The 20,454-nt window shown below is 54.4% G+C and overlaps 2 protein-coding genes across 2 annotated transcripts; both read left to right on the forward strand.

Annotated features, from left to right (window-relative positions):
- Positions 1–1,346: 1,346 nt before the first annotated feature.
- On the forward strand, positions 1,347–9,701 carry TM6SF2 (transmembrane 6 superfamily member 2). Its single transcript, XM_060007986.1, has 10 exons — positions 1,347–1,525; positions 3,157–3,260; positions 3,668–3,765; positions 3,835–3,938; positions 4,342–4,424; positions 5,067–5,191; positions 5,374–5,475; positions 5,806–5,898; positions 6,551–6,670; positions 9,209–9,701. The coding sequence occupies exons 1-10, from the start codon at positions 1,431–1,433 to the stop codon at positions 9,413–9,415; spliced, it is 1,131 nt and encodes a 376-aa protein (XP_059863969.1). The 5' UTR covers positions 1,347–1,430; the 3' UTR covers positions 9,416–9,701.
- A 97-nt stretch (positions 9,702–9,798) lies between these two features.
- On the forward strand, positions 9,799–17,618 carry HAPLN4 (hyaluronan and proteoglycan link protein 4). Its single transcript, XM_060007985.1, has 6 exons — positions 9,799–9,859; positions 10,863–10,975; positions 11,983–12,103; positions 12,381–12,743; positions 14,325–14,657; positions 15,048–17,618. The coding sequence occupies exons 2-6, from the start codon at positions 10,973–10,975 to the stop codon at positions 15,437–15,439; spliced, it is 1,212 nt and encodes a 403-aa protein (XP_059863968.1). The 5' UTR covers positions 9,799–9,859; positions 10,863–10,972; the 3' UTR covers positions 15,440–17,618.
- Positions 17,619–20,454: the final 2,836 nt, after the last annotated feature.

Below are 20,454 nucleotides of genomic sequence, written 5' to 3' on the forward strand. Positions count from 1 at the left end.
GTAGCATATTGGCACCACAAGAATTGAGAAAAGTCAAGAAATGAGGCTGGAGATTCAGATCAGCCCAGAGAAACCCGAGCTTCACGCATGAGCAACAGGCACCTGGGGAAGGAGGCTCTCAGGTCAGTGGCCAGAAGATCATCTTGTCACCCAGGCTCAGAGATGGGACCCAACTGCCCCATGGAGAAGGCGGGGGCTGGGCCTGGTGGGAGTTGCGGGGATGTGAGGGTTAGAATTTCCCCCCAGGGGATTCCCTGGTGGTCCAGTGCTGTGGCCCAGGTTCAATCCCTGGAACTAAGGTCGCGCAAGCCACATGGCACAGCCAGAAAAAAAAACTGGGCCCCCTAGGGCAGGAAACAGGTGGGCACCGCTCACCCTGTTTCCTGCACCCAGAAGTACCACGTGGGCAAGAGTCCGAGGCTCCTTGGAGGGGTTGACAAAAAGTTGCCTCCTAATTCTCCACCCTGCAGCCCCCTCCCTGGTCCAGCCCTGCCCCCTTACATATGCCCCCGAATGGAGCCCAGCCTCCTCCAGGCTGTTCAGAACGCTCCCAAGCCCACCCCACCTTGCTCCATGACCCCACCACCAACCCCAGCCTTCAGTGCTTCCTTTCTGCAGCTCATCCCCAAGCCTGAGCTATTTTTTCCTGCCGGGAGCACCATTACGAAACTCCTCACCAAACTGACTCCATCCCCACTTTATAATCTCAGCCACCCCTTGGACCCCATCCCTTGGACCTCGCCCACATGAGCAGGGGTTCAGGCTACACGGAAGGAACACAGCAGAGAATCATGGAGTCCTTCAAGGTGTCCCCAACCCTGGTCCCTGACCGTCTGCCTTGAGTTGGCCCCCGGGACCAGTTAAAACTTCACACCTGGACACATTTAAATTTGTCTGTGGCCACCGCATGAAAACTCAAATCTAAGGGCACTGAAGGGAGCTCTGCACCCAAGCGGATGAGGTTCCTCTGTCAGCGCGCACATACAATGCCCACTTGATCCTGGGCTGGAGGGAGGTCTGCGGAATGTGAAGAGTTAAAAGGGTCCCCCTTCGGGGTCGAGGTCGAGGCTAGGATGCCTGTGCCTTAGGGTGAAGAAAGAAGTGCAGAACGAGGTCCGGGGAACGAATTCTCTTAGACCGAAGTGGCCTCCAGGACGCAGAAGCGGAAGCATCCTGAGGCATCGTATTCTAGCATTAGTAGAGAGGGAAACCGGTTGGGCGACGGGGACTGCCACTGGGGACAGCGCAGAGTCCGGCGAGGCTATCAAGGCGGGGTGGGGCCACTGCGGGAGGGAGGGGCCTCGCAGGGCAGTCACAGCGCGGGGGCGACCTTTGCGCAAGGCGGGGCCGAGCCGGGCTGGGTCCCTGGCAGCTCCGCGCCCAGAGGCACCGCCGCGCAGAAACCAAGCCGGGGTCCCGGCACCGCCGCTATGGACATCCCGCCGCTGGCGGGCAAGGTCGCAGTTCTGTCGCTGGGCGCTCTCCCGTTGTCCTACGTGCTCAACCACGTCTCGGCGCTCTCGTAGTGCGTGCGGGGAGGGGCCGGGGCGGCCTCCTCGGGGGCTGCGGGGCTGGGCTGGGGTGTGGAGGGGGCGGGATGGAGGATGCGCGGGCTCCCCCGAGCCCAGCGGCCCCGCGCCGCTCCGGCCCGCGAGGACAGGGGCTGGATCAGAAGAACCCCCCCAACCTCCGACCGGAAATCGCCTTCCAGCAGGCCCGGAGCTGTGTGGTGGAGCTGGGGGCGCTCCTGGGACGTTTGGGGCCTGGGGAGGAGGGACTTTGAGAAGCAGAGCCCCTAACAAGGCAGGGTTTTGGAGGGTTTCTGGTGTTTTCCCAGGGATGTGCCCAGCACAGGTTCCAGAGTCCCCAAGGGTCAAAGTATTGCCCCAGATAATGCCCCAGTGACCCGGCTCTTGCCACACACACGCTCTGCTGCACCACCCCTACCAGACTGTCACTCCATTGCCTGTCTCAGACCTGGGACTTTCTTCTCTTCAGGGCTGGCCCACCCTGTCCCTAGCCTCAGTTTCCCCTACATACCTCGACCTCCCCTGTCCCTATCTCCTAACCCTAGGCCTCAACCCTGTGGATCCAGCTACTGGGTACCAGGCAACCACAAGCCCCTCACACTCCCAAACCCAGTGCAACCCAAGACATGGGGTAGGGGGAGTCTTGACTGTGGAGTTGGTTCCTTGGGTACAAATTCCTGGCTCCATCCTCCTGGACCCTGAGTGAGACAGGTTGCCCCGGGAGCCTCAGTTTCTTCCCTGTGTAATGAACATAATTCTAGAGCTCATCCCATAGTTACAGTTTGGGATTACAAATTGTGTGCCAAGATGCTGGTGTGGTCTCATGTGATTACTATAATTGTCATGTTGGTTAGATGGGGCTAGGAATGGGGATCCTAGGGGTTAGAGGGGTTCAGGAGAAGGTTGGGGCCTGGAGAGAATGTGGGGGGGAATGTGTGACCTTGGATATGTCTCCCACCCTCCCACCCTTGGCCTTGGTTTGCCAAGAGTTGGGGGCTGCCCAGAGACCTGGCTTCTGTTACCTCTGCAGCTGGTTGACTTGCCTTATCAGGTTGATGGGAACAGATCAGGGCAGGGGTGGGGTGGAGTTGATGGAAATATTTGCACTTTACCTGAGGAGTCAGGAGCTTCAGACCATGAGGTGTACAGAGCTGAGCACTAGAGACCCTCTGGCAGGTGTGGGCACTGGGACTGGCCACAGAGGGTCTTGGAGCTGTTGAATGACAGAGCAAGCAAACTGTCACACACATCAGCAAGTGACTGGATAAATCATATAGTCAGAAATGTTGACAGATGCTCTCTCTATGCCTGGCCCAAGTCAGGCAATGATCCTTTCTGAGGAGTCAGGGAGGGCTTCCCTGGAGGAGGAGCAATGTAGATGGGCCATGAAGGATGAGTAGGAGTTTGCCAAGTGGAAAGGAGACTTTTGGAAGGAGTTTCCAGAATAGGGAAACAGCTGGGGCAAGAGCCTGGTGCTAGGAAAGGGGAGTTTCAGGGAATGGCTTTCCTGGATGGACAGATGCTTCAGCCTCCTCACCTGGAGCTTCCTGGAGTCTGCTCTTGCCCTAGGGTGGGGCAGGACCTCAGAATGAGCCTGGCCTCCCTGACTTGGTTTTCCTCTCCACAGCCCCCTGGGGGTGGTGTGGATGAGCGCCCTGATCCTGGGTCTGCTCTTCTTGGCTATATACAGCTTGTCCCGAAGTGACATCTACTATGACCCACTCTATGCTGGTGAGTTGGTGGGAGGGTCTTAGGGAAGAGAACTGTCTGGGCAAGGGCCTCCTCCATCAGACTGGCAGCCCTTGAAGGGCCTTCATCAGACTGGAGAACCTCAGAGACTGGAGAACCCCTACTGATTGGGGAACCTCAAGGGGCCTCCCCCTTCTGACTTGGGACTCCTGAGTGCAGGGACAGTGCCTTTCCCATCAGCCTGGGGACCCCTAAAGGCAGGGACTGTGCCTCCCTCTGAGGTGGGCTGTGGGTCATGTGACTTGTGGGGTGGGGCCTGGGAGCAGGTTTGTGCAGAGGCTTTGCCCAGAAACTGGGTGGCCGGTCACCGACCTGCAGTCTCAGGCCCCGCCCACACGTGGTCTGTGCCCCGCCCACACCCTGCCCATGCCCTGCTACTCTCCCCGTAGTGTTCGCGGTCTTCTCTTTCACCTCCGTGGTGGACCTCCTTATCGCTCTCGAGGAAGATGGCTACATGGGGAGCTTCATGGCGTTCTACACCAAGGAGGTATGTAGGGAGCTGTCTGGGATGCCCGCAGCCCTACTGCCCGTCTGAGCCCTGCCCCTGCCCCTGTAGGGTGAGCCGTACCTGCGCACGGCACACGGGGTCTTCATCTGCTACTGGGATGGCACTGTTCACTACCTCCTCTACCTGGCCATGGCTGGTGCCATACGTAAAAGGTGCGTGGGGTGGGCAGCGTGGCACCTGGACCCTGGGAAGGAGGTGGAGTCCTTAGGTGGGAGGTCCCAGGTCAGGATGAAGCCAGAAGTATCTGTAGGGGAAATCAGGAAGCCTCTCTAGGGCTCTAGACAGGAGTGGCCAGGAGAAGGATCCAGGGAACATCACAAGTGTCAGTGATGGTCGGTTCTCTTCTCTACCACCCTGTGCCTGGGCAGACACTACTGTCCTTGGACAGAGCATCTGACTGTTCATTCCCTCATTCAACTTCCTGTTGTCCCTTCTGTTCTGGGTGACACTGAAGGGATCCAGAGCTGGGGATCCCAGATTGGTCTCTGGACCCTGTCGGGGGCTCTGAGACTGGGGGACAGGGATCTACTGGTCACCCCTCCATCCCCTGCCCAGGAAGAGGTACCGGAACCTTGCACTCTACTGGCTGGGATCCTTCGTCATGAGCATCCTGGTGTTCCTTCCAGGAAACATCCTTGGTAAGGACTTGGCTCTGAGGAGTCGTGTCTCCCTGGGCTGGGTCACTGCCCTGTGTCTGGAAGTTCCCAGTGGATCCTGCATACCCTCTCCAATGTCTGCAGAGGGCAACCTCCTCCCCACCACATGCCTCTCCATTCAGAGCCTAAGCCAGCAGCCTTTCCCCACCTCCCCCCCATTTTCCTCTTGGAGGAGTGGAAGCACATTCCATTTCCTCCCCAGCTAGCTGGTTCCTGACCCCGGGGGCTTGGCCCAGAATGCTCTTGACACAAGAAGGGAATTTTAAGGTGGATCCAGAGGGCAGAGTGAAACCTTTGTAGGTAGGTCTTAGGAGGCGGAGCAGAGAAGGCAACCAGGGATGTGGGGATGGCTGTGCAAGAGGAATATCCAGGGTGTTTCTAGGGGGAGCAAAGAACAGCTGAAGTGTAAGAGCCATGTCCAGAAGGTAAATTGAGGCAGGCCAGGCTGAGGAGCATGGACATCATCTTATGGGCACTCGGGAGTCAGACGTGTTAGGGCTGAGCTAGGATGGCATTTGTGAATCACAACTTCCAGCCAGGTGCTCTGACATGGCCCAGCTAAAGGGTCCGGCCGGGCCTGGGGGATCCTCGCTGCGTGACACCCTGTCTCTCCTACCATGGCAGGCAAATACAACTCAGAGATCAGGCCTTCCTTTTTCCTCACCATCCCCTACTTGCTGGTCCCCTGCTGGGCTGGCTTGAGGGTCTTCAACCAGACCCAGGCACCAAGCTGCTGCACTCCCAACATGGTGAGTCCCTTGCCCCCAGATAGGCCTTGTGCCAAATGCCTGAATGTCCCCCATTTGAGTTGCTTCTGGTCAAAGACGTTATCTCCTTGGAAAGATCTCCTTGGTAATTAGGGAAGAAGGGATGAGCCTTCATTGAGTGCCTGTTGGATACCAGACTTCTCATGCTGTTTCTCATGGGGCAGGTGGAGGAGGAACAAAGAAAGGGCCTTCTGCGGCGCCCAGTTGACCTGGCCCTCATCATCTACCTCATCTTTGCTGCGTTCTTCACCCTCTTTCGGGGCCTGGTGAGTCTGCACTGGCCAGCCTACCTGCCTCTAACTCCCCGTCCCCAGCCCATCCCTCACTCCTTTATCTTCATTATCCAGTGCAAAAAGGCCACTGCTCTCCCATCTGATCATCCAGGGAAGTTCATCGAGTCTGACCTGAGTGTTCCATCACAAAGCCCCATTCCCTGTAGCCTTCTCCCCAGCTCAAATATCTGTGGATTCTCAGCCAGAGGAGAGAACCAAAGCTGGGGCAGGCCAGAGCCAGGGGTACGGGCCTCTCCTGGGAGGCTGGGGAAGGCTTCCTCTGGGAGGGATATTTGAGGCTGTTGGTTTGTCTGTGGGCCCCAGGTGGTGCTTGACTGCCCCATGGATGCCTGCTTCGTCTACATCTATCAGTATGAGCCATACCTGAGGGACCCCGTGGCCTATCCGAAGGTGCAGGTGAGAGGGCAGATGGGAGGAGAGGGCCACGGTCCTGCCGTGGTTAGGGATCTACTGGGCCCCTTTGAAGCAGGTGCCAACAACACAAGTCAGACTGGTGGAAGCGCAAATGGAATTTATTGTCCTACCAAAAAAGTAGAGACATTCTCTTCAGGTATGGCTGGATCCAGGAGCTCAAGGATAGCTCTGTCTCTAGACTGTGTTTTCTTTACATGTGCTCCACTCCCAGGTAGTGCCTTTGTGGTATGGCAGAGACAGCCTTGGGTAGCTCTAGGCTTCCATTCTTTCTACTTAGCCACCACAGAGGAGTGTGAGCCCTTAATTCCTCAGCTTAATATAAGTCTCAGGCAGGCTCTGATTGGCCAAGTTTAAATCACATGCTCATAGCTGATTATTATGGTGTTCTGATTGGCCAGGCCAGGGTCACATGCTATTTCTGGAGTAAGGTGGGTGGGCTCAGTGTGTGGGAGTGGGATGGGTGGGGAAACCCAAGGGAAATAAAGGAGCAATTTGCACAGGGTAGGATGTGCAGAGAGCCCCTGTCTTGGGGGGGGTCTGAGGCTGGCCAGATTCTCCTTGGGTCCACCACCTGAGGGGTATCAGGAGACTCAACTGGGGCAGCCGCTCAATCCATCAGCTGTGTGTCCCCCAGATGCTGGTGAATATGTTCTACGTGCTGCCCTTCTATGGCCTGGCCATCTATGCCCTCATCTTTCCTGGCTGCTCCTGGCTGCCTGACTGGACCTTGGTATTTGCTGGAGCCATTGGCCAGGTGAGGTGGGGTGGAATGGGGTGGGGTGGGCCAGTGCGTAGGGAAGAAAGTTTCTGCCTGCTCATCAATTGCTTTTGTGCTCACCCTGAGCAGGGTGATACTAGGCCCCTGACAGGCTCCACCCCCAGCTCAGTACCCCAGGATTCCCTAGTGTGGGGGAGAAAGAGCCAGACACAGGCACCCCAAACCCCATGAGGTTAGAACTGAATAGAGGGAGGTAGAGAGTCTGAGAGGGATTCCAGAGGGGACAGATTTCTTAGAAAAGGGGGCATAGGCTTTTTTTTTTTCTCTATTGTACTTTACTATTTATTTTTTACTTTGTTGCAGCATGATTGTATATTCAAAGTACAATAAAAGAAAATACTCATTGTCTATTTCTCTTCTGGATATTATTATCATTGTTATTATTATTAGTTGTTTCATTAACGATGACTGTCAAAAGTAATTTTGTTGTACAGAAGAGTGCTATAAAAATCTCAGCCATCTATCAAAATTGCTAAGAACGTCTCATTTCCATCCAGCTCTTTAAAGGCAGAAGAACTACTCTTAACTTGGTTTCTTTGTTCTATTTTGCTTTGGAAGCTGTGTTCTGAGTCCGAAGGCTCTGATTACCGACGTTCAAAGTCAAGCTTTGGAGATATTTTTGCTATTTCAAAAGCTTTCTCATGCATAGGCTTTAAAAATTCTTACACACAACATTTGCCTCTTTATTCCATCTGTAATTTATTTTTTTATGTGACGTGAAGGAAGAATCTGAAAATTATATGTTTCTCCTTATGATACTCAATGATACTCAGTATCCGAGGTATTAAAGAAGTTGGACGTATCTAACTTGACAAGTTCAAGAAATTGGAAACCTTATTTCAGGAGGAGGGAAATCTTCTAACATTGTAAACCAGAAGGACTGAATTGATCTTGCTGAGCCCCCGCTATCATCCTACTCTCTGTTTTTATTTTGTGTATTACTATCTAATTATAAAGGGTTATTATTAAGGGAGAATAGTCATTCAAGCATATTCAAGGCTTTGTGTAGAAAATTTCTTTACTCCTTTTAAACATAGATTTTACTTTTTGCATAGTTTTAGGTAGCAAGCCAGTTAGGACTGTTCAGAATTTCTGAAGCAAAGAAAATTGCCATGAAGGAATGTTTTGGGTTTCATGAGGTTTCTGAACTCTAAACCCCTATACAGAAAAAAGGGTTTGGCTGGGCTTCCCTGGTGGCGCAGTGGTTGAGAGTCCGCCTGCCGATGCAGGGAACACGGGTTCGTGCCCCGGTCCGGGAAGATCCCACATGCCGCGGAGCGGCTGGGCCTGTGAGCCATGGCCGCTGAGCCTGCGCGTCCGGAGCCTGTGCTCCGCAACGGGAGAGGCCACAACAGTGAAAGGCCCGCGTACCGCAAAAAAAAAAAAAAAAAAAAAAAAAAAAAAAAAAAGGGCTTGGCTAACACTGTGCTAAGAGAGTTGACCAAACTTCAATTTGACTTCCACTTGAACTAGGTTGTAGTTTGTGTCCATAAAGATGACCCCAGCCCTCATGCTGAGTCTTTGCTCAAGAAAATGTGATCCTGCCAAACCACAAAATGTACATTGTCTAACCCACCTTGCCAAACCATTTTCAGTAATTTTTCTACTTACCCCTTTTGTAATTTTCCATTTCTTTTTTTTTCAAATAAATGTTTCTTTTTTTTTTTTTTTTTTTGAGCTCTGGAAAGATATTACTTTTTTTTTTGAATTTTATTTTATTTATTTTTTTATACAGTAAGTTCTTATTAGTTATCCATTTTGTACATATTAGTGTATAAATGTCAATCCCAATCTCCCAATTCATCACACACACCCCCGGGGGCATAGGCTTTGATGTATGGGTATGAGTTCTTCAGGCAGGGAAGGGCATTCCAGGAATGGTAACAGCATAAGGATATGCACAGAGAGGGACAGTGATTTAGAGTCCCATAATGTGGATAAAGGCAGAGACAAGATAAATTGACAGTTAGGTGCTAAGGGCTTTGAACTCTGGGCTTGGGGGCTTGTGCTGAGAACAATGGGGAGCTGTAGAAGGTGTCTGAGCAGTGGAGGGCCCAGTCAGAGCTGGGGGCATGTTTCTGGGTTTCTGATGGGAAGTGATAAAGGCTGGGTCCTGGCCAGGGCAGTGGGACCAGGGGGACATCCATTAGATATATTATTATTTTATCGATTAGGGGTAGAATTGAGAGGATTTGTATCGAGGCTGCCTGGGGTGGGGAAGACCGGGAGCTGGACTCAGGGCAGAGAAATAGGGTTCAGGGTCCAGCAGACCCTGAAGATCGTTCTAGTTAGGCAGCTGGGGAGAGGCTTACAGATAGATGGACGAGGATAGACAGGACATGTGGGGACAGGGATATTTAGAGACAGATGGATTGAAGAGGGGAGACAGGTAGGTCAGCAGAGCCAGTGAGATAGAGAAGGGGATATTTTGAGCTCCCCAGGGTGGGATGCTGGTGACGCTGGGGCTTGTTCTCTCCTGGTCTGTGACATCCATCCTCCCTTTTTGGCCACCAGGCACAGTTCTCACACATGGGTGCTTCCATGCACCTGCGCACGCCCTTCACCTACCGTCTGCCTGAGGATGCCTGGGCCAGCTTCTTCGTGTGCAACCTACTGTATGCTCTGGGGCCTCACTTGCTGGCCTACCGCTGCCTGTGGAGCCCTGCCTTCTTCCTACGCCCGCTTCCTGGCCCCCCAGCCCACCATGAGAAGCAGCACTGAGGGGGCTGTGGGACTCCCCAAGATCCTGTTTACATACCCAGCTGGCCCTGCCCCTGGAAGGGGGGGTTGGGTTTTTTAGAGGCAGGAGGTGTGTCTCTGGGTGCCTTCGGTCCTGGCTATGGTGATTTCAGGGTGGGATGGGGGGGGCCCAAGGTCCAGGTGTTCCAGCAGAGAAGGCCATGGCCATGCTCAGCTGTCACCTCACCCAAACTCCACACTGGCACCCTCCCGGAATTTATCCATCATCTCCCCATGGATCCTTTCAGTAAAATTCCTTTTGATGCATAAAATGTTGCTCTGAGTGTTTCAGGGGGCAGGGGCAAGGGACCCTCTCCTCCGAACCCACGAGGGCCCACTCATCACTGCCAGCATAGTCATCAGGAGCGGGAGGTGCCGGACAGCAGAAGTCTACCTCTGGTTGGTGTGCCCAGCCCCATCTTCCAGGTAGGGAAAACTGAGGCTCAAAGAGGACCAGAGACCTGCCTGAGGGCACAATCAGGAGAGAAGGGTCCAAAGTCTAAGCTCCACCAATAAATTATAATAACTAACAGTGTGGCACAGTTATTAAGCACCTACCATATACCAGGCCAATGGCTAACCTCACATGCTACATGCTGGATCTCACCGCATATTCCAGATGGGGAAACTGAGCCTGCAGGAGGTGAATGTCCTGATCCCAAGTCACGCCTCCTGGATGCAGCTGAGTTAGGCAACGAGCCCCAGCCCCTTCAACCACAGACCCCATAAACCTGCCTCTGCTGTCTGACGGGCTTATATTTGGGGGAAACTGAAGCTGGGGAGGCAGCCAAGAAGCTGGGAGAAGGGCTCATTGCCTCCTGGTTTGATTTTTGAACTTGAGTGCAGGTTCAGGTTCAGGGGTAACTCCTGCCCAGACCACTCTGGGTCAGGGGGTTGATCCCCCTGCTCCCTGCCCTTACCAACACTTATTAGGCACCTATGTCTAGCCATTAGATCTTCACAAAAGACCCAGCACTCCATATCTCAGATGTGGAAACTGAGGCATAGAGTGAGGGGCAGAGTCCCTCTGCAGAGTGTATGATTGTTGTAGGGCCCGCATCCCGCAGAGTGAGCACCCTTTGGCTGCTGGGGCCCAGGACCCTTTGATGGTCACCCAGTGACAGATGGGAAAACTGAGGCGTGCAAGCTCAGTGCAAGCCCCTTTCCCAGGTTACTCAGCTCCCCTGCCCACGCAGGGCATCATCAGGCTCCCCCCTCCTCCATTTTAAAGAGCGTTAAACTGAGACCCAGAAAGTTTCCTCCGGTGGCCCAAAGTCAGCCAGCAGGGAGGCTGGTACCTGGCTCTGAACTCACTGTTCAGGGCAGTCCTTCCTCCGTCTGTGCCCATCATCACCTCTCCCCCAGCAGGCGCCACCACGTCCCCTTTAACGCCCCCCCCCCCCCGTCCACCTCCCTCCTCCCCTTGCAGGCAGACGCCGGGATTGCGCCGCCTGCAGGGACCTGCCCAGTCCTTCCTGCGTGTGCAGGGAGCGCAGTCCCGGCACATAGGGGCCGCTGGTCGGGGGCCGCACCGGCAGAATGGTGAGTGGGGCTGTGGGTTCGGTAGGTCCTTCTCTGGGATTCTGTCTCTGTGTCTCTGACCTACCTCCCTCAGTGTTTCTCTCTTCAGTCCCTCTCTCCTTCTCATCTCTCCCATCTCTCTGTCTCTCACCTGTATCTCTTTCCCTCCCACTCTCTCCCTCTCTGCTTCTCCTTCTCTTATTCTATGTCTCTCCCTACTTTTCTCTCCCTTTTTTGGGGGGGGTCCCTTTACTCTCCCTCTCTCTGAGTCTGTCTTTCCCTACCCCCCCATCTCCCTCTATCTTTGTGTCTCTTTCCCTGTTGCTCTCTCTCCTTTCTCTCTTTCAGTCTCTGTCTCTCCCTCTCTATCTCTGTCTCTCTCCATCTTTCCTTACTCTTCTCCGAGTCTCCCTCTGGCACTCTCTTCTCTCTCTCCCTTTGTATCTCTGTCCCTCTCCATCTTTCCTTCCTCTGTCTGTGACACTTTCCTTCTGTCTCCATCTCTCCCTGCCCTTCTCTCTGTCTCAGTCTCTTTCCCCGTTCTCGCCTTCTTTCTGTGTGTCTCCCCCTCTCTGCCTCTACCACCCCCACCTGCACGGGTTTGCTGCAGTCTCCTGGCGCACTGATAACCTTGCTGCTGCCGCTGCTCCAGCCCCTCCTCCCTCCTCCCTCCTCCCTCCTCCCCAATCCTTGGCCTGGGCCAGAAAAGAAAGAGAGAAAGGTGCGGAGTTCCGAGGCTCTGGCGTTGGGGTCAGGGGGTCAGGTGGGTTGCCCGTGCAGAACTAAGGGAGAGTGAGTCCAGGGGCGTGCGCTTTGCCCAAGGGCAAGTGTGTGAGATCCTGGGAGAGTGGGAGGGTCTGTGGGTGGGAGGGTCTGCTAGCCTTCTCCTTGGGGGAATCCTCTGGGATCCTGGCTGGGCTGGGGACCTGGGCATGTAAGAAGTCCTCGCCGCGGGAAAGGAAGGCCAGGGAGTTAGTCTTCTGAAAGACAAAGGCCAGGAGGCTGCACTGAGCGCACTGTGCCCCCAGGTGTGTGCTCCGGCGGCGGCCCTCGGTCGCGGGGCGCTCTGGGCAGCTGCATGGGGAGTCCTGCTGCTCACCGGCGCCGCGGAAGCGGAGCACGGCCGGAAGAAGGTCGTGCACGTGCTGGGTGAGTCAGGGCCGTGGAAGCGGATCTTGCCCCGCAGAAGCCGTGGCCAAGTAGGATCACCAGGGTGCATGGAGCGGGGAGGACGGAGGGTGCTGGGCGGTCCTGATGGCCACAGTCCCCGCCCCCTCCCTAGTCCCCTTACGGAGCCCCTTTACCCTTCTGATCTCCTGATCCGCACCCAAGTTTTCTTCCCACATCCCTTTCCCTGGGTCCCCCTCCCCAGGTTCCCCTGCCCCGCCCCTAGAACCTCTTCTTAACCCTCTTTGGTTGCCCATAGAAGGGGAGTCGGGCTCGGTGGTGGTGCAGACAGCGCCGGGACAGGTGGTCAGCCACCGGGGTGGCACCATCGTCTTGCCCTGCCGCTACCACTATGAGGCAGCCGCCCACGGCCACGACAGCGTCCGCCTCAAGTGGACCAAGGTGGTGGACCCGCTGGCCTTTGCCGATGTCTTCGTGGCACTGGGTGCCCAGCACCGAGCCTTCGGCAGCTACCGCGGGCGGGCTGAGCTGCAGGGCGATGGGCCCGGGGATGCCTCGCTGGTTCTCCGAAACGTCACGCTGCAGGATTATGGGCGCTATGAGTGCGAGGTCACCAACGAGCTGGAGGATGACACTGGCATGGTCAAGCTGGACCTGGAAGGTGACTAGCCTGTGGGCAGGATGAGGCTCATTTCTAAGGGAGAAAAGAGGAGGGTATTGCAAAGGACAGAAATCAAATCAAGTTGGCCTGAAGGAATTCAGCGGCTTGGTGGGGTAGGATAATGGTTCTGATCTGGGATGATTTTGCTACCTGGGGATATTGGCAAGATCTAGAAGTAGGTTGTGGTGATATAGTGGGTAGAGACCAGGGATGCTGTAAACAGCCCACAACACACAGGACAGTCTCCCCACAGCAAAGAATAATCCAGTCCAAAATGTCAATAGTGAAGACGCCGGGAAACCCTTTGGTAGGATCCAGGCACAGTGAGATCCAGGCATTCACATCATGTCAGAAATCCTTCCTTCAGCTCTGTTTCCCTGGGTGGGCTCTCCTTGGACAAGTTTCCCCTGATGGAACCAAAAAGTAGTGCCAGGCTTCCACCCTCCCAGCTTGGCAATTGATTTCCTAGGAGTGCTAGCTAGAGCTCCAGAGTTGTCCTTCATTGGCCCAGCTTGAGTCATTTGCCTATCCATGGGCCAATCACTGTGCCTGGGAGATGGGATGCTCTGATTGGCTGACTGTGGAGCTGGGAAGTAGGGTTTCTCTCTGAAGAATTCCCTCCCATGTGGTTTGCCTTCTTCACTCCACCTCAGAAGATGCTAGAGAGATTTCAGAGCCCTCACTGCTGAACTTCCCAACAATAGCGAAAAACAACAACAATAACTGAAGCAGCTCTCCTTTATTGGGTGTTTTCTATGTGCCAGGAGCTTGACTGAAGAGCTCTCTGAGCTTTCATTTAATTTTCCCCCAAACCCTGAGGGAGATGGTATTACTCACAGAGGGGCAACTGGCTCAGAGAGGTTAGAGCCTTGACCAGGGCACATACCAGTGAGTGGCAGAGCCAGGACTGGAACTCTAGTCTGTCAGGCTCCAGCTCTTCTCTCCGGCTGCTGTTTGATCCTTCCTGCATCTGCTGAGAGAAGCATCTGCACCTGCACCCCCAAGGTCCAGCCCACAAACACAGACACACAGAACGCTAGTGAGCGGAGACGACTGTGATTCTGATAAGGGACGAGTTATAAGAACTGAAGGTAGAAGGGAAACCAATGGGAATTGTCCTGGACAATGCTGGAGATCAAAGAGGTCTTTGCCCCGGGTCAAACTTTCGTGGGCTCCCAGTGTGAGGGAGTCAGTTTTGTGGGCTCAGGATTTGACAAGAAGGAAGGTCCCAATGCTGGAAGAATGTCAGAAGCACGTAGAACTGAATGGAGGAGGGTTGTGGGAGCTGGGTTTTGAAGGATGCATAGTAGTTCGACAGGTGGAAAGAACACGAACAAAGGTCTCCAGTGGTGGAAAGGAGGTGGACATGATTAAGTATGTCAAGGGGGAGGGTCAAGTGAATCGTAAGCTTAAGGCACAGCGAGTATGAGGGGTGTGAACTGGGGAAAGGCATGGTCAGCTCTGAGGCCATAGTGAGGGATGGCCTGAAAGGTCTAGGTTGAAGAGTCACACGGCACCACAGATGTCAGGTAGGTGGGTGAGAGTTGGGGGGTCCGAGCTGACCCTCGTGTATCCTCTCAGGCGTAGTCTTCCCTTACCACCCGCGTGGAGGCCGCTACAAGCTGACCTTCACGGAGGCGCAACGCGCGTGCGCTGAACAGGACGGCATCTTGGCGTCGGCTGAGCAGCTGCACGCGGCCTGGCGCGACGGCCTGGACTGGTGCAACGCGGGTTGGCTGCGCGACGGCTCGGTGCAGTACCCGGTGAGCCAGCCCCGGGAGCCCTGCGGCGGCCTGGGCGGGGCCGGGAGCGCCGGGGCTGGCGGCGGAGCCTCGGGGGGTGTGCGCAACTACGGCTACCGCCAGAACGCCGAGGAACTCTACGACGCCTTCTGCTTCACATCCAACCTCCCGGGTGCGTAGGCTCCACCCCTGGGAGGATGGTCCTGCCCTCCGCTGGCCCGGGCCCCGCCCCGCGTATGAGACCCCACCCACACACAGGTACCCCTCCCTCTCAGAGTCTTTACCACTCCGCCCAGGTCTCCCTCCCTGTCCTTCCTCTCCACACCCGCCCTCGGGGGTCCGAACCAGGAGATCCCTTCCCTAGTACTGCCTAGGCACGGCAATCAAACATCGCCTGGCACCAGCACTGCTCTAGCCGAGGCTGTGGTCCCGGGCTTCAGGGGAGGGGGTGTATCTGAGCCCTGAGGCTGAGGTCCTAGGCTGCAAGCGGTGGGGTGTCCTGAATCCCGAGGAAGCCGGGTCCCAAGAGCGGCCCTAACCACTCCTCCCCACCCCCCTGCAGGCCGCGTGTTCTTCCTGAAGCCGCTGCGGCCCGTGCCCTTCGCGGGAGCAGCGCGCGCCTGCGCGGCGCGCGGAGCGGCCGTGGCCAAGGTGGGGCAGTTGTTCGCTGCGTGGAAGCTGCAGCTGCTGGACCGCTGCACCGCAGGCTGGCTGGCGGACGGGAGCGCACGCTACCCCATCGTGAACCCGCGCGCGCGCTGCGGCGGCCGCCGGCCAGGTGTGCGCAGCCTCGGCTTTCCTGACGCCACGCGCCGCCTCTTCGGCGTCTATTGCTACCGCGCGCCTGGTGCACCGGACCCCGCACCTGGTGGCTGGGGCTGGGGCTGGGCCGGAGGCGGCGGGTGGGCTGGAGGTGCGCGAGACCCCGCCGCCTGGACCCCGCTGCGCGTCTAGGCCCGGGCCGTGGACCACTGGGGCGCTTGGCGGCTGGCCGAGTGCCCTACGGCCACTTGGAGATGGACCACACCCCTGGAGACTGGCCATGCACCCTGCGGTGCCCTGCAAGTTGACCAGGCCTCCTGCGGTCCTTAAACCCTGGCCACACCCTCTGAGGTCCCCAGAGTCTGGCCAGTCCCGGAAGCCAAGTCCCCTGGAGTCCCCTGGAAATCGACCAAGCCCCGCCTCTCCTGGACAGTGGATTCCTCTCCTCTCCCAACTTTCTCCAGGAGACAGGGCACACCCTCTGAGAACCACTGGAGACCAACAGAACCCGAGGTCTCCTGAACACTGGAAACGTCTCGCGAGGTCTTCTGGAACTACCCCCAAGGTCGCCTGGAGGCTGGACCCCCGGGATTATCAGGAGACTGGGCACACGTCCTATGCATCTCCCTGGAGACTGAAGACTGGTCCCCTAAGGTCACCGGGACACTGAACCCTCCTCCCTATCACCTGTAGAGAAACCAGAAACCTCAGAGTTCGTCAGTTGACCATGCCACCATGGTCACATGAAGACTGTGGGCTCCTGTCCTCTCCTCTAGGGTGACCTGGAGATTGGTTACTCCCATTCTCCCCCCTTCTCCCACGAGTCCCCCAGTTTCCATAGTAACAGGTCATGTCCCCAGGTCACTGTGGAGAACAGCTCCACCCCTCCAGTTTCAGGGGACACCACCCTTGTCTGTCACTGTTAAGACAGATTGACACGCCCCAGCTGGCTCGCATTACTGGCAGCCGTGGCCCATCCCTTAGGTATCTGAGGGAGCAAATTCGTCTTCACCTGACGGCCCCTTTCCTGGCTGTCGCCTAAGAGACCATCTCCCAGGCCCAGAGACCCATAAAATCTATGTCATTCACTACAGAGAGAAGCTGCCCCACTTCCCATTGTTACCAAGGCGACCAGCCCAGCTTCTACCTGTCACCTAGAGTCACACAGCCCTTCCTTCATCAGTCACACCCATGGAGTTAGTACCTCCCTCCTCCAGCTGTAACCATGGACACCGCACGTTTACCATCTCACCCACATTCACCCCTGAGACCTACAACTTCACTCCCACTGTCCTCACCCTGACCAACAGCCATGGAGACCACCCCCTCCCCTAACTGTCCTGAGAGTGACCCAACATTCGGTTCTCCAGCTCTCACCATGGAAACAGGCTGCTCCTTTCCGCGGGGTGCCCCAGCTCCTTGCTACCCTCCAAGCTCCGCCCCCAAGCGGTTTGGACCCACCCCTCCGCCCCCGGCAGCTGTTGCCATGGAGACCACACTCCGGTGTCTGAGGTAACAGAACACCTGTCCCCCTAGGCTTTCCCTTGTCGGTAGGGCCCGCCCCTCCAAACTGTCACCATAGAGACTGTCAACGTCGTCCCCAGGACAACTGACTTCCCAGTTCTCAGGAACTTCTTACCATGGGCCCGAACTGTGTGCCCCATAGGGCTTAATGGCTGCCCCTTCACCAGATGGGCCCAGCTCCAGCCAGCATCTCAGACCCAGGTGGACTTCTGGAGCTGCTGGATATCCTCCGTTTGCACGCTAACTATATCCCAGACAACAGCTGTTCACGAGACACCCTTGCAGCACCCAGATGAACAAACTGAGGCTCTGGCGTGCCCCTACCCTTTGTGCTATGCAAGCAGTAGGCTCCCGCTTCCTCTCTGAGACCACATCCCCATTCTCACTGAGTTCCTCTCTCCTTTTCTAACCTCCCTCCCCCCACATTTTCCTTCTTAGAGGTCCAGGAGAGGTTGAATTGTCTTTAAACCTCAAAATCCTCTCTGAGCTCCATGTTCTAAAGGGTAATTTGTGCTGAGAAGTCAGGACCCAAACTCCCCAGTGTTAACAGCTAGCTCAGGGAGACTGTCCATGAACGAGGCCACCCCAGCTTTTGGAGACCCCAGTTTCGAGGTCTTGCCTGGAGTGGCACTGGGGTCCCTCCTGGAGCCCTCCATATTGTCACATCCATCTCCAGGAAACCCATCTGTGGGTTTTGGAACCAGGTGTGCCTGGGTTCGAATCCTGCCTCTATGACCAAGTGACAAAACCCCTGATCCTATTTCCTCCTCTGTATCAAGGCTGTTCTAAGATCCCAGTGAGTACAAAGTGTACAGCAGGGGCTCAATAAATTTTTTTTTTTGATGAATGAGAAAATGAGACAGCTCGTGGGTAGTTACTTCAAAAATGCACTTTGGTGGACAAAATGTTTTTCAGCTGGGGGTGCTTGGTGATGATTCAGTTGGGAAGCGTCTCCTCTCATTCCTCAGGACCATTCCCTATCCCCAATCTCTCTCCCGTCCCTTCCCCCCCCCCCATCGTTGTTCCCTCACTCTGTCTCTCGAGCCACCTCCCATGGGTCTGGCCCTTCTCAGCCCTGTCCTAATTGGGTCACTAACCAATCCAGCGATTCCTCTCAGTCCCCTGGGAATGAAGTGTGTGAAACTGGGTGTTGAGTTCCTGCATCAGGAAGGCAGAGAAGTTGCAAATTTTCCCTGGGGTGGGTGTGGAGGTGCGGGTAGGGAGAGTGTGGGCCGAGGAGTATTGAAAGTTTCGTTTCGGGCATACAAAGAAAGGGAGAAGAGGAAAAAAGTGTAAATGTCTGATATGGTTGTAGAAGTGGGGTGGTCGTTAACTGCTCATGCTTCAATGTCAGATGGGACAGAACTCCTAGAGATTCCAACCACTCATCTGAAGCCAGGGTCCAGTCCCTTGGTTAGACTGCCTTGGGCTCCAGCTGTGCCTTAGCTTCCTTGACTAGAGGAATGGTAGGGGCATTTTTCTGGAGATGAGTGCATGAGATTTCTTTCATCCCGCCTTTTCCCTGCTGACATCCTTTCTCCCTTCCATGGGTTCCAGCATCCTGATTTTGCCTCGGGTATGTAAGTTTCCCTCCTCTCATTCTGTGAGTCAGAGGGGCTGACTCCACTGGGCAATGAGGGCTGTGGCTCATCTTCCTGGGCAACCCTAATTGGTCCAGGGGTAGACATGGACCCATGCAGACCAATGAGACTGCCTGGGATTTTGATGGACCAATAGGACCAAGGGAACCCTCTTTCTGCTGGGTCTCTGCATTGTTGGATTGCAGGTCTTTGAGGGTCCACCTGGAGGAGACCTAAGGATGGCAACCAGGGTAGAGCCACTCCTGAAGCTAGTTATTCAGAAAAATGTCTCCTGTCTTCCAGCACCCAGTGCACTTCTCAGAGACATCTAAAATTTCTTACATGTCCTTCAAAAGATGTTTTATATTCATTCAATCAAACATGCATATATTGTTTTCCCCCCATTTCTACACAAATGAAAATATGCAACATATATTTTTTATGTTGTAAAACTTCACATAATATGAAATTCACCATTGTAAACGTTTTAAAGTCTTCAATTTAGTGGCATTTAGTACATTACCAGTGTTGTTCAACCATCACCCCTATCATTTTCATCACCCCAAAGAAAATCTCCTACTCATTAAGCAATCACTCTCCATTCCTCCCTCCCCACTCCATGCCCTGAAAACTGTTCATCTACTTCCCATCTCTGTGGATTTGCCTTGTCTTGATATTTTGTATAAGTGGAATCCTACAGTATGTGTCCTTTTGTGTCTAGCTTCTTTCATTCAGTATAATATTTATGGCTGAATAATGTTCATATATATGTATATATATTACATTTTCTTTTATCAGTTAATGGACATTTGGGTTGTTTCCACCTTTTGGCTATTGTGAATAATGCTGCTATGAACATTTGTGTGCCATATATACTTTATTTTATAAATTTATTTATTTATTTTTGGCTGCATTGGGTCTTCGTTGCTGCGCTCGGGTTTTTCTCTAGTTGTGGTGAGCGGGGGCTATTCTTGTTGCGGTGCGCGGGCTTCTCATTGCGGTGGCTTCTCTTGTTGGGGAGCGTGGGCTCTAGGTGCACGGGCTTCAGTAGTTGTGGCTTGCGGTCTCTAGAGCGCAGGCTCAGTAGTTGTGGCGCACAGGCTTAGTTGCTCCGTGGCATGCTAGATCTTCCCAGACCAGGGCTCGAACCCGTGTCTCCTGCATTGGCAGGTGGATTCTCAACCACTGCGCCACCAGGGAAACCCTCATATACACTTTTGAAGTAACTCTTATTTAACAATATATTTGGGGACTGGTTTCCTTCAGCATGTAAAAATCCGCCCCCTTCCCCCACCAGCATTTTTTTTTTTTTTTTTTTTTTGCGTTACGCGGGCCTCTCATTGTTGTGGCCTCTCCCGTTGCGGAGCACAGGCTCCGGACGCGCAGGCTCAGCGGCCATGGCTCACGGGCCCAGCCGCTCCACGGCATGTGGGATCCTCCCGGACCAGGGCACGAACCCGTGTTCCCTGCATCGGCAGGCGGACTCTCAACCACTGCGCCACCAGGGAAGCCCAACCAGCATTCTTTTGAAGTTTGGCAAAGTAGTCCCTGTTTGGATGCACCATAATCTTTGTAATCAGTCTCCTAATGGTGGACATTTACATTGTTTCCCATATTTTGCTGTTAGTAATAAGTACCATGGTCATCACATAAGTGCAAGTATAACTGGAGGATGATAGCAGGAATTGTTTGATCAAGGCGTCAAAACTTGCCGGCCGTTTTGTTAGTGATCTCCAACTCTTCTTAGAGGTGGGGCCAATTTATAGCCCATCAGTAACAGATGTACCTACCTATTTCCATATGTCCTCAGTAGCATCATGTGTTATCACTTGTTACCTTAGCCAACCTGATAGGTGAAAAATAATATCTCATTGTGGTTGTCACTTGCAATTCACCTGTTATATGAAGCTGACTATCCTCCACTTTGACTTTAGATGCAGGAAGTTGAGTAAATCATAAATTATTCTCAGTTCAGGTACATTGTCATCATTGAAATATGCAAGGCCCCTCTCTTGTGAGATTTATTCGTTTATTCCCTTTTATTTATATGTCCTTATTTGTGTATCTTGGTGATCTGAAAATTGTGTATTATTTTGTTGAGCA

The sequence above is a fragment of the Delphinus delphis genome, chromosome 3 (assembly GCF_949987515.2).
Source record: "Delphinus delphis chromosome 3, mDelDel1.2, whole genome shotgun sequence".
In the NCBI taxonomy this organism is placed as follows: domain Eukaryota; kingdom Metazoa; phylum Chordata; class Mammalia; order Artiodactyla; family Delphinidae; genus Delphinus; species Delphinus delphis.

Excerpts from the sequence above, each read along its gene's own strand:
- TM6SF2 (XM_060007986.1), top strand. The coding sequence starts at position 1,431 with ATGGACATCCCGCCGCTGGCGGGCAAGGTCGCAGTTCTGTCGCTGGGC. Across the intron at positions 1,526-3,156 it reads CACGTCTCGGCGCTCTCGTA|CCCCCTGGGGGTGGTGTGGA; the intron begins GTGCGTGCGGGG and ends TCCTCTCCACAG. Across the intron at positions 3,766-3,834 it reads TGGCGTTCTACACCAAGGAG|GGTGAGCCGTACCTGCGCAC; the intron begins GTATGTAGGGAG and ends CTGCCCCTGTAG.
- HAPLN4 (XM_060007985.1), top strand. Across the intron at positions 12,104-12,380 it reads GAAGGTCGTGCACGTGCTGG|AAGGGGAGTCGGGCTCGGTG; the intron begins GTGAGTCAGGGC and ends GGTTGCCCATAG. Across the intron at positions 12,744-14,324 it reads GGTCAAGCTGGACCTGGAAG|GCGTAGTCTTCCCTTACCAC; the intron begins GTGACTAGCCTG and ends GTATCCTCTCAG.